Genomic DNA, 12,397 nt, shown 5'->3' with positions numbered 1-12,397 from the left:
CCGCCACACAAGGCTTGGCCGTGTCCTGCCTCCTGCATGTGCCACGACTTCTTTCTTCGACCCCTGGATCCCCAGTAAATAGGTCTCTCTCTGTATTTTTCAACTGACCTATGTGGGTGGGTGGGAGGGCTGGGACAAAGCAGCCTTACCCACACTGCCTTTATTTCTCTAGTGTATTTCAATCTGCAGGGAGCAAACCATTAGTGGGGAGAGAAATCAATTTAGTGGGTTGTGACCAGCATTTTATAACATGAACTAGAATAGAAAGTATTAGAATGCATTGGCTGTAGTAGGGGTTGAGTATTGCTTCATGAAAGAAAGACAGACGGGGAGACAGGCATGGGTTGTGGGGTCAAAGGCCACTGTGGATCGTACTCAGTGGCACCTGGAAGCCACTGGCTCGCTGATTCCAGGCGCTAGCACCACTGCAGGATGCATCTGCTTCCGGGTCTATCCTGGGCTCTGGGGCCCAGTCCCAGGCTGTGTTGTCCCTCCACACCCAGAGGAAAATGTACCTGGAAGAGAGGTGCCCGCAATGTATCTCACCCCTGAGCTGCGTCTGCTGGGTGTGTCCTCAGACCGCAGAGGGGGAGTGGCCACTCCCTGGCAGTGCCAAGGGTACACGATGACAGAGGCAGCTGAGCCTGACCCTGGTCTCCATGGACAGCATTTATTAGGCGCCATTCTCAGTGTGAAGACAGATAGGCAGGAGGGGCTGAAGGGAGGCCGTGGCAGCTGCGGCCTGTGGGGTCCAGGGGCTGCCTGGGGTGAGGGTGTGGGCGCAGGGGCATGTCACCCACACGTATTGCATATTCTGTGGCAGTGTGCCCAGGCATAAGGCATTGGGGAAGCAGAAAGGCTGCCTTCAGTGGGAGGGGGTGAGGGAGAAGCAACACCGGCCTTCCAGTTCCCTAGGAAAGACCTGGCCGGAGACCGAGCAGTCTGCCGTGCTCTGCGAGGGCCATTCGGCCTCCCTCCCCACCATCTCCCTACAACTTTGGTCGTGGCTCCCTTGGGACTGACGGGACAGGACCCCTCGAGGGCAGGGTCGCACACCGGACAGAGGCACCCCAACATAAACACAGAGGGCAGCCCCGGCTCCTGGGCCCTGCTCTCTGTGGCACCTGGGCAGCCAGGACGCTCCACACTGACACGGCATTCGCACACAGGCCAGGCCAGACTTCCCTCCCGTGGTGCCCAGAGGCCGGAGCGCAGGGTCAGGGTGGGGCTGAGGCTGATCCCCCTGGGGGCCCCCACTACAGCTTCCCTGAATGCCAGGGCTGGCCTCGCTCAGCAGTGTTAAGGAGCTGACACGGGAACAGTAAGAGGGGGCAGCTGGAGGGGGAGCGGCCCCTCACCCATCCCTTGATGCTGTCTGAGTCATGGTCCCAGCTCTAGCTCTGGGCCCTGACCGTGGAGCCCAGGCTCTCACCTCCAACTGCTGCTCTGTACCTGGGCTTCTGGGTTGCAGGTGGGGTAGGCAGGGGGTACACCTGGGAGGAGCGTTCCTTGCTGCAGCTATGGCTTATCTCTAGCTACTTGGGACACAGGCACCAACAGTGGTTGTGGGGTCAGGGTTCACGTCCCAGGAGGATATGCCTGCCAGCTCTCTAGGCTGCTCTGCCCAATTCCCCAACTCCTAGAGCTCCAGCTCCTGGCCTTTCTGCTGTCAGCCCCAGCTCCGCTTATCTGGCCCTAAGGACTCCCCTGTTTGTAAGTAGGAAGTTCATTGACTGAGTGGTCCTACCCTGCTTCAGCAGCCCACTGAGAGCCCTGCCTCGTGGCCAAGCAGAGGAGCGGCTGAGCCCAGCACTGGCTCAGTCCTGGGCTCTGGTTCTGGTCTAAGGCCCAGTTGCCCACACAACGCCAGGGTGTGCAGGCTGGGAACTTTGCTTTCAAAGAGCAGGAAGAGGAGTCGAAAGAAAGAGCACTTAGGCTCAGAACAAACAGCCTGGTTCTTGCTCCCCTCTGCCTTTTGCTACCTGTGTCACCTTGGGCAAGTCATGTCACCTGTCTGGGTCTCAGTGTCATCTGTAAAATGGGCATGACAACTCCTGCCCTGGTGACCTAACTGGGGTGTGGTGAGAATCAAACGAATGGGTAGTCAGGACGGGGTTTTCAAACTCATTTCACGGATCTAAGAGTCGGTTATTAGCAGCAGCGGCCAGTGATGGCAAGGAGGAAGTTTTCTGTTTGATTTCAAGGGCAGTGTCTGGAAGGCTGGACTCCCTCTGGCCCCACATGAGGATGTGACTGGAGGCCAGTTAGCTCTCACCTACCAAGGGGACCACCCTGCAGACTGTTTGACCCCTGCCTCCCCCTTCCCTTCTCCACCCCTTCTGCAGCCTGCCTGTCCTTGCTTCCATCTGCCTGCCCTCTGGGGACTAGCTTTAGGGACTGCTGGGTTTCCATTTCCTCCATAACTGCAAAGCCATGCAAAACAACACAAAAGGTAGTGGGAGACTGGGAGACACAGCTGGGGATGAGGAAGGGGAGTGGGACTGTGTGGGGTGACCTCGACAAAGACACCCTGACTTTTGGAGCCAAGGGAACGTGGGAGACCTGGCAGGACAGAGGTATAAATAGAGATGCAAACTTACACGGAACACGAAGTTCCCTCCGTAAGGGACAGGGGGAGGGGTGATGGTCTGGTTACCAGCAGGGCCTCTGCGAACTGGAGAGCTCCTTATTTTTCCAAAGGGATGGGAGGCTCCCAGCTTCTGCCTTCCCTCCCCGACCACCCCCCCCCCCAAAGTTTCACATTTCTCGGAATTTGCAGGGCGCAGATGCGGGCTCCAGGGGTCCTCAGAGCCCCGGCTCCTGCCGGCTGGTGCAAGCAGGCACAGTCGGAGATGGGGGGCGGGGGGAGGGTGGTAAGGGGTGTAGGGGCGCCAAAGGCGGCTGGGGCGGTCTCTTCGCCGACCCGGCTGCTCCTCCGGGCAGGAGCCCCCCGCCCCGCCCGCGCTCCCAGGTGCTCCAGGCCCCGCAAGGCGTTCACACGGAGCTCCTGCGCTTCATGAGGCTGCGGAAGGTGGACAGGCTGTGCAGGCCCGTGGACACGGAGCTGATGGCGGAGCGCTGCGCCCCGCTGCAGAGGCAGCGGTGCGAGGGCGTGTCGCTGTAGCGGCCGCCCCCTCCCGGCGACGAGTGGCTCTGCTCGACGCACGTGTCGGACGTGGAGAGGTCCCGCGGGATGATCATGGGGATGGAGTACTGCAGCTTCTCGCGGCTCTTGTACCAGAGGCACGAGCACATGGACTGGAAGTGCAGCACCTCGGCGTAGACGTTGCGGAAGCCGCCGCCGCCGCCGCCGCCGCCTGCCGCAGCCGTGGACGAGGCGGTGTCCGTGGTGTGCGCACTGCCGCCCGCGCCGCCGGCGCCGCCGCCCGCCTGCCCGTTGCGCGTGAGCAGCGCGCGGTGCTCGGCGTCGCGCTTCTCGTCCTCGGCGTTCATGGTCATGAAGCGCAGCACCACGAGGTTGAGGAAGGCGCCGATGACCGTGAGGCCCGTGAGGATGTAGACGAAGCTGAAGGCCACGTACTGCGGCTGCGTCTGCAGCGCCTGGTCCTTCTGCAGCGCCACGTAGTCGCCGAAGCCGATAGTGGTGAGCGTGATGAAGCAGTAGTAGTAGGCCTGGAAGAAGGTCCAGTGCTCGTAGTAGGAGAAGGCCGCGGCGCCGATGCACAGCGTGCTTATGCACGAGAAGAAGCCGATGAGCACCATGTTGGCCATGGACACGTCCGCGCGCCGCATGCCCAGCCCCCTCTTGGCGCGGTGCAGCAGGTACTTGACGAAGGTGTTGATGCGCTCGCCCAGGCTCTGGAACATGACCAGCGTGAGCGGGATGCCCAGCAGCGCGTAGAACATGCAGAACACCTTGCCGCCGTCGGTGCTGGGCGCTGCGTGGCCGTAGCCTGGGGGAAAAAGGGGAAGAGGAGATCAAACACGTGCTAAGGGGCTGCCCTTCCAGAAACCTGCCTCCCTTCCCCCTACTCTCCCCTCTCCTTCCCCAGCCTCGCAGAGTCTGGCCTCTTTTTCCTTTGGCCAAAGAGAAGGCGACTCACCGTTATGGGTGCATCCTTGTCCCTAGGCACTGTGCTAGTTCCTTGCTGATGATTTCTCATTTACTATCATGACCACTCCAGGGGGTAGGTAGGAAGGAAAGAGGAAGCAGGGAGGGTTAAGTGACTTTTCCGGGGTCACACTGTTTGGAGGCAGAGCAACGTGCGTTTGAATTAGAGTCTGTTTGGCTTCAAAGACCCGACCATTTTCTCTACCCAGAATAGGAGCTGACTCGTGCTGCTGTTGGGAACTTAGTCTAGAGGCAGCGTGGATAGCGTGAAACAGTACTGGTAAGTCAGTTGGGATACCTGGATTCTAGTTTAGTGTCTGTGGGCTTTGGACTTGTTCCTTCTCCTCTCTGGGCCTCGGTTTCCTTGACTATAAGGGGTGGAGGTTGGACTGAATGAGTCCTGCATCCTGTGATTCAGTGTGAAGGGAGGGACCCTGGGGGTCCTTGATGATTTCCTTGCTTCCAGCCAAAGCTTATGGGGGTAGTTCGCCCCTGGGGCCCACCAGTCTCCCAGAGGCAGCTGGCCCACCCGTGTCAGAGGAGGAGAAAGGAGACAGTGCCCTCCCCCCATGAATCAGTGCTCCAGAGTCCTCATCAAACCCTCTGTGGGGCCCTGGGATCATCCTCTATGCCTGGCCCCAATGTAGGGTCTCTCCTCATGGGGATGTGGCATTGCCTTTGTCAAAGCAAGGGCCCTGGTTGTCCTTCCAGGTGTTGCTATCACCAGTCAGACAGTCTCAACCCTATCACGCCCAGCCATGCCCCTCAGCCCTCACCCAGCCAGGAGCCAGGCAGAGGCAAAGCCTCCCTCTGAGCCAACTGTCACATGGCCTAAGTCAAGAGTTCTGCCTGGAGACCTAGAGAGGAAAGGACCCTAGATGGGAACTCAGAAGCCCTAGGCACAAGTCTGGCCCTGTCACTAGTGGCTGTGTGACCTTAAGCAAATTACTCCCCCTCTCTGAGCATGTTGCCTCATTTGTAAAATTATGTCTGCTGGTCCTGGCCCTGCTTCCTTCACTGAGCTATTAAGATATTTATTACCTTTATTAACAGAATTATTATAATAAAGTAATGCTTTCCATTTTTCCCACCTTTTAAAGCCTTATCAAAACTTAACTGAGTGCTTCCCTGGTGGCACAGTGGTTAAGAATCTGCCTGCTAATGCAGGGGCCAGGGGTTTGAGCCCTGTTCCAGGAAGATACCACATGCCGCGGAGCAGCTAAGCCTGTGCGCCACCACTACTGAGCCTGCGCTCTAGAGCCCACGAGCCACACTACTGAGCCCACATGCCACAACTACTGAAGCCCAAGCACCTAGAGCCCGTGCTCCGCAACGAGAGAAACCACTGCAATGAGAAGGCCGAGCACTGCAACGAAGAGTAGCCCCTGCTCGCCGCAACTAGAGAAGACCTGCGCCCAGCAACAAAGACCCAATGCAGCCAAAAATAAAATAAATTTTTAAAAATTAAAAAAACCAAAAAACTTAAAAATGCTGCTTCTTCTCTGCAGCCATCCTGGGTTGCTCACAGCTGGAAGTGATCCCTGCTTTGAGTGGCCCTGAGAATGTTCAGCTTTGAAGTCCAGGGCCAGTACTACCACCATCCCCTACTCTGTCACTCAGGTCCCCCAACTGTAAATACATATGTACGCTAAGTACTAGCTTGGGGTGGGTGGGGGTGGGCACTGCTGGACTTTGTCATGTTCCTCCCTACCCCCCCCACTCACTGCCAGCCATGACCATGGGCTATGCCCAAAATATGTTTGTTGAATTGATGGCAAGGCAGGATGCCGTCTGCTTTGGTATGGGATCTGAATTCAAATCCTGACTCTGCCATGGACTGTGTGTTTTCTAAAAAAGAAAACCTCTCTGAGCCTTAGTTTCCACATCTGTAAAATGGGGCTCATAAGTAGCACCTGCATCACAGGACTTTTGGGGAGAAATAGGTGAGATAATGTGTATAGCACTTAGCACGGAGTCTGGTACATATGAAGCGCTCAGTAACAGCTCAGTAACAGCTCACAATGCAGGGCCAGGTTTCCCTCACATTTCCAAGAGATCACCTAGGCTGGCAGACGGCTCATTTCCAGTAAGCTTGGCATCTCTGTCAGCCTAAAGCCATGTGAATCTTAAAGCTCAGGGAGGTCGGGGGACTGCTGCCGGGGTATGTGAGGCTGTGGGCCGCCCTTAGAATGGGCTCCCCTGCTCCCTGACCGTGGCCTCTAGCTGGTGACTGTGTCACCTTTTGCCAGGGGCCTGGATAGCTGAGCTCTTGAGCTGCCATGCCTGGCCCGTCTGCACCCCAGCAGGGTGAGAACAGATTGTGCCCGCCAGCTCGGCCACAGCAGCCAGACCACAGCTCACCTTGACAGCTGGGCAGGCTCCGAGTCAGAGCAGCTCATCATCCTGCCCTTCCCTGTCCCCCAGGCCTGCGCAGCATAGGATGCGGGGGAGGGCACAGCACTGTGGCCACGGCTGAACGGGGATAGGGAGGCATGGACCAGCCCCGGCTTGACCACAGGCTGGCTGTGTGACATTGGGCAAATCCGTTCCCCTCTTTGGACCTCTCTCGTCTGCTCTGCACTCTGCAGGGTTGAGCTACAGCTGTTAATCCCCACCCCGGCCACCACTGCCAGAGCTGCTGTCAGAAGTAAAGGAGAGGGAATTCCCTGGCGGTCCAGTGGCTAGGACGCCACACTTCCACTGCCAGGGCCCCAGGTTTGATCCCTGGTCAGGGAGCTAAGATCTTGCCAGCCGCATGGCGCAGACAAAAAAACAAAAAAAGGAGTAAAGGAGAGACTGGACGTAAAAGTGCTTTGGAACCTGTGGAGTTCACGACAGAAGGAGCAGTGAGGGGACTCACAGGGGAAAGTCGGCCTGAAAGTGCAGTCCTGAGCGGCAGGCAGTCCCTGATGGGGTCAGGCAACTACATCCCAGCGTCAGGGAAAATGACCCCCTCTCACCACCATTGCACCTCACCTGTGTCTGTTCATAAGCTGTAACTGCCCCCCGGTCCACCATCCTTTAGGAAAACCGAGTGCCTGCCGGCCTGGCAGCCTCACTACCCGCTGTGGGCTGCCCACAGAGCCCCCCGGCCCCAAGTCTCATGCTCCGCCACGGCCACTGTCCTGTGCAGTGTTGCCCCACCTTTGGGGTCTGGTGCCCTCCAGGGCCCACCCTCACTTCCTACCACACGCTGAGGCTGCACATCTTATCCTTCAGATACATTTTTAACTTTAATTCTCCAACACTTGCTGCAAGGTCGTTATTATGACTATCTCCACTTTATAGTTGGAATAATGAAAGCTGGAGGAGCCTCGTGAGTTGGCCAAGGCCACTAGACTTTCTGACTCATCGCTCATTTTGATGCCTCAGAGCCAATTTATCACCCAGGAAGGCGATCAGGATGGGAAACTGAGACCCGAGAGGAGAGCAGTCCATTTGGAGCCTCGTCTCAGCCACTGCCCTGAGCTGGATGGGGCGGAAATGGCAACAGGGGTGCAACGCCAAGGCATTCAGATGCTTCTCCAAGCATCGGGCCTAGGGTCAGCATGCCCCCGCCCCTTCGCCTGTTCTATTGTCACTGGGTGAAAGGGCGAGGGAGCTGGGAGGACCTGCTGACGTGGGCACCCAGCTTGGAGGGGCGCCAGCTGGGGTGGAGCCACTCCCAGGGGGCCCTGGAACTTCTGGGAAGTAACTGGGAGTTTGGCAAGGCCTGTCTGCCTGCCAGCAGGCCTGCCGCCTGCCCAGTGCTCAGGCTTGGTTTTTACCAGGGAGAGGGGGCAAAGGGAGTCCCCGTTTTCTCCTTCCTGTCCAGCCCTGCGCATCTCAGGATGAGGCGCTCCATCTGTCCTTGTGTGTTGCTGACATACACAGAGGCTACGCTCCGGGGCTGATTCTCTGAGGATCCTCCCTCCTAATACGTGATGGACCGACCAGCCAGAACTCACGCCCTGACCCTGAGACTCTCGACCCTGCCTCTCAGAGCTGACTGGGGCTGTTCCTGTCCCCTCTTCTCCCAGCTACCCTTCCTGAATCCACCATATGCTCAGAGCCAGAAAGGTCCTTACTGACCATATGGTCCAGTCCTTATATTGTACAGATGAGGCGACAGAGGCCCAGAGAGGGAGAGTGACCTGCTCAAGATCACACAGCTAGTGAATGGAAGAGCCAGGACTATAACCTGGGATATTCCCTTCCAAACTCAATGCTTTGTCCTCTGCCCTATGGCTCAGTATAACCAAGGTTGCCCTGTTCATTCAACCAGAGCCCAGCAGCCCCTGCTTGGGAGCAACCCAGCTAGGAGATGGCCTAGAAACCTGGCTGGAGCATAGAATTTACCTGAGGAAGCCAAGTGGCTAGATTTAAAAATTATATGGCTGGACATAAATATTAATTATGAATATTTTGAGACAGCAGGAAAAATTAGGTGGGATGGGAGCCCCGGGGCCTTAGTTCTTCTATTTTCCTCCCAACATCACCAAGGGCCTCAGAAACTGGCCAAAGCTCTGTCTTCCAGGGAGATGCAGAGGGTTGGGGGGCCATCCCTCCCTCTTACTGAACTTTTTCTCTCTGTGGACTATTTCCTTCTGGTCGAAGCACAAATAATCAGTCTGAGCCCTTGGTCATGGCCTTGGCTGGATTGAACTCAGCTGACTGTTCCCATTGACCTCACATACCTGCCAGCTTGAGTGCCTGACCTCTTACCCCTGGCCTAGCTGGCCACAAAGTTAGAAAGCTGACCACAGCCTTGGGTGGAAGAAAGAGCTTGGGACTAGGAAGCGGGAGATCTGGGGGTCTGACCTGGCCCTAACCATAACCAGCTTGTGCCTTGGGCAAGTCCCTTTTCCTCTCTGGGGCTCAATTTTCCTCATCTGTGACATGGAAAGACAGGACAAGATAAAGGGTTCCCACCTTTTCCCCCTGCTATGGATGCCTTTTTTGTTTTTTTTGTTCACCCACACCCATTCATACAGTCTAAATTTTTAAATATTTTACATATGAAGTATAATATGTTGATCAGTACAGTGTAGCTACTACCTAGAATAGGCACTGCATAGATAATTGTGAAAAAATGAATTATTTTCCCATCAAAATTAATTAGGAACTCATTTCCCAGTCAGAACTTCTGATTAGCATGGGATAACTGATTCGGAGACTGAACTTTATTATTATGCTTTTGAAATACTGAAAATGGATACTTCTACTTTCCACGGGGATCTCTGCAGTTTAGTGGTATAGGTGAGAACAGACTCTAGAGTCAAACAGCTTTCAGCTTTGGCCAGGTTACTTAATCTTCTAAGCGCCTCAGTTTCCTCATCTGTAAAATGGGAATAATGATGCACTTACCTCATCGAGTGGCTCTGGGGATTTGACGAGTTAGTTGACTTAAAATGCTTAGGATGTTGGGATCAATAAATATTAATCATTAGTATGAATATTTGGGGGAACATCAAAATTAGATGGTCTTTAAAGTTCCTTTCAGCACTGACATTCTGAGATCAGTGTTTCCCAAAGGTAATTTCCTGGAATACCAATTTCATGTACTATTAATAACTGTTGGATGAGAAAAGTGTTGCTTGGTTAAATGAAATTGCAGGAATGCTGAATTCAACTGCATTTGTTGTCATCTGATTTAAGTGGAGGCTTCATCAGAGCCACAGACGTGTTCAAGAGCAAGGTCAGTTGAAGTTGGGAGAATGTGCTTAAATTTTCCTGCTAGTATGACCTTGGAACACTTCTCTCACAGTGCATATTGCTGGACAAGTGTTCCCTGGAGCACAGTTTGGGAAACGCTCCTCTGTAGCAACAAGAACTCTAAAGTCCTTCTTCCCGGTCTCTGACTTTGAGATTCTCTGGTGTCCCGTCTCTGGTTGGCCCAGCCCTTCCGTAGATTAGAAACACACAGCCCTTGGCAATGCCTAGCTGCAACCTGTTTCTTGGTTTCCCTGCAGACCTAGTTATCTAATGTAAATATGGCCCTGGCTGGGCTAATGTTTGCCCTGAGAGAAGATGGATGAGGTGACCCGTGGCCAGAGGTACCCAGAGGCTGTGCGCTCTGGACCAAGCTGGGCTGATGCAAAGCTGCACCTGGGGAGGGGGTGTGACCTCAGCATGCTGTCTGGGTCTGGTGGGGCAGCCGGAGAGGACTCGGGGTTTGAGGGAGATGGGGCGGCTCCAGGGGACTGGCTGTGAGACATAGGCACCCCCAGAGGAGGCTGAGCTCTCCTGCTGGGCCTGCAGAGGGCACCTCAGAAAGGTCCACGGAGGACCCTGAGGCACAGACAGGGAGCCGCCCCCTTGATCTGGAGGTGGCAGCAGTGAGAAGCCAGGAAGTAGGACCGGAGGCTCCGCAGGGACCTAATTGGTGTGTTAAAGGAGACGAGGCGGAAGGAAGCTGGCCCAGGCCCTGGGAGGGAGGGAAGAAAGAGGCTGCCCAGCTTGGTGGAGATGGGGAGGGGAGCGCAGGCCCTCTCCTTCCATCCTGCAGGATCCAGCTCAGACCTTGCCTTTTCCAAGAACCTTGGAGCACCTCCCCAAAGCTGCAGGGACCTCTCCCTCTGCCTCGCGCTCAGGCCTGGATTTCTGCAGAGGAGCTCTGCAGGGCTCTGAGCCCCCGGAGGGCCTGCAAGTCCCCTGTGTCCGGCACAAGGCCGGGTGGGTGCAGCTGCTCAGATAACGCTGTTCAGCCCAGACAGCCCAGAAGTATGAGATGTGGATGAGAGAAACTTCCCCTAGACACCCAGCAGTCGGCGGCAGCAGGGGTGGGGTGGGGGTGGGGTGGGGAATAAGAGGAGGGCCCTTTGTGACTCATAGCTCCTGCCCTCCCTGTGGCCCCCAGGACTCTGCAAAATGAAATCAGCCTTAGGGCCCAGAAGGAATCCCTTGCTGTCCCCGGTCCTGGCCAAGGCCTGAGCTAGGCCTGGGAAACCACTGGGGCCTCAAGGACCTGGGTTGGCAGGAGGGACCAGTGTGCAAAACTGGGTCTGGAGTTTGTCCCCCTCCAGGCCAGAGCGCCTGGGAAGGACAGCTCGGAGGCACAGCACCGCCCCCCCCCCCCCGGCCCTGCCCCTCTCCAGATCCTCTCTTCCCATCCTCCTGGCTCCTCTTCCAGCTCTTGTCCCCACTCCCCACCATGGTCGTCCCCCTCCCCCTGCCTTCCTCCCCAGCTTCCCACGTGGCGGCCCACTGCCCTCTCCTCTGTCTCTCTTTTAGCTCTCTTCCATCCGCAGGTGCCCCTATAACTCCGGTTCAGGGTTCTCTGATGTAGGACAGCCCCCCTCCTCTGCCCTCCCCAGGCCCACATGGGATTAGGGGGAGCTGAGGGGGGTGGTGCTGGTGTCATGGAAAATCCCCGCGGCAGCCAAGGTCAGTGTTTGCAGACACAGCCTGGCCTGGAGCCAGGCCTGCCTCCCTGGCCAGCTCCCTCTGGCCTATCCCAGAGGCTGGCTTTGCACAGGGGCCCTCGCAGGCACCCCAGGGCTGCTCTGGGTGCCTGGGGCCAGGGGCCGCGGGAGCCATCTATCCTGGAGTATGGGAGACTATGTAGTTCAACTCGTTCATTTTATAGATGGGTAAACTGAAGCCCAGAGAGGGGCAGGGACAGAGCCAGGACTGAAATCCAGGGCGTTCTGATCTAGCTCAGTCCTCGCTGCAGAGCGGAGCCCTCTGAAATCTGTTCTGGTAGGACTAGGAATAGTGAAGGCTGTCGTAAACTTCCAGTAAATTAAGGGCTAGCTTGAGGTTGGGCTAGACTTGAGGTGGGTGATGGGGCCAGGGGAAGCAGACCCAGATGATCAAACCACAGTCCTTGACCACAAAACACTTTCCATGTGAAAGGGAATCAGATGAAACATCTCAGTGGAAGCACTTTGAAAACTTCAATGCCCCGCCCAAAGAAGAGGTTGTTATTACACAAATTATTAAGATGCTAGGCAAAGGTAGGAAAAGTTTTAGGAAGAATTTAAGACAGGACCTGAGGAAGGGCTAGTGGTGGAGAACTTCAGTTTGGATACGTGGAGGAGGCGGTATTTGCCCCGAGCTCTAAAGGATGGGTGGGGAATGCAGGGTTCTGACGGAGGGGAGCTGTTGAAACAAAGACACAATGCTAGGAAGACACGTGGCATGTTAGGGGCAGAGGAAATTAACTCCAGGCCAACGGGCATGCGCACAAATGAGGGGCGGAGGGGGACGGGCAGACTCTCTCAGGAAGGCAGCTACGCGATATGCCTCAAGAGCCTAGAAAATGTGTCTGCCCGTGACCCTGCAATGCCACTTCTAGGAATCTCTCCCGGGAAAATAACCAGAGATCGGAACAAAGATTTATGA

General features: G+C 56.1%; 1 protein-coding gene across 1 annotated transcript in view; it reads right to left on the bottom strand.

Annotated features, from left to right (window-relative positions):
- Positions 1–2,994: 2,994 nt before the first annotated feature.
- Positions 2,995–12,397, bottom strand: part of KCNK3 (potassium two pore domain channel subfamily K member 3) — a gene marked incomplete at both ends in the record, with an annotated part of 36,292 nt that continues 26,889 nt past the window's right edge. The window contains one exon of the mRNA XM_082672677.1: positions 2,995–3,914. Within this exon, the coding sequence (XP_082528803.1) occupies positions 2,995–3,914 (920 nt within the window). The remainder of the gene's footprint in view (positions 3,915–12,397) is intronic.

This window comes from Grampus griseus (genome assembly GCF_964374135.1).
Source record: "Grampus griseus genome assembly, chromosome: 15".
Classification (NCBI taxonomy): domain Eukaryota; kingdom Metazoa; phylum Chordata; class Mammalia; order Artiodactyla; family Delphinidae; genus Grampus; species Grampus griseus.
The sequence above is the reverse complement of the archived record's forward strand: the minus strand, read 5'-3'. Positions and strand labels throughout refer to the sequence as shown.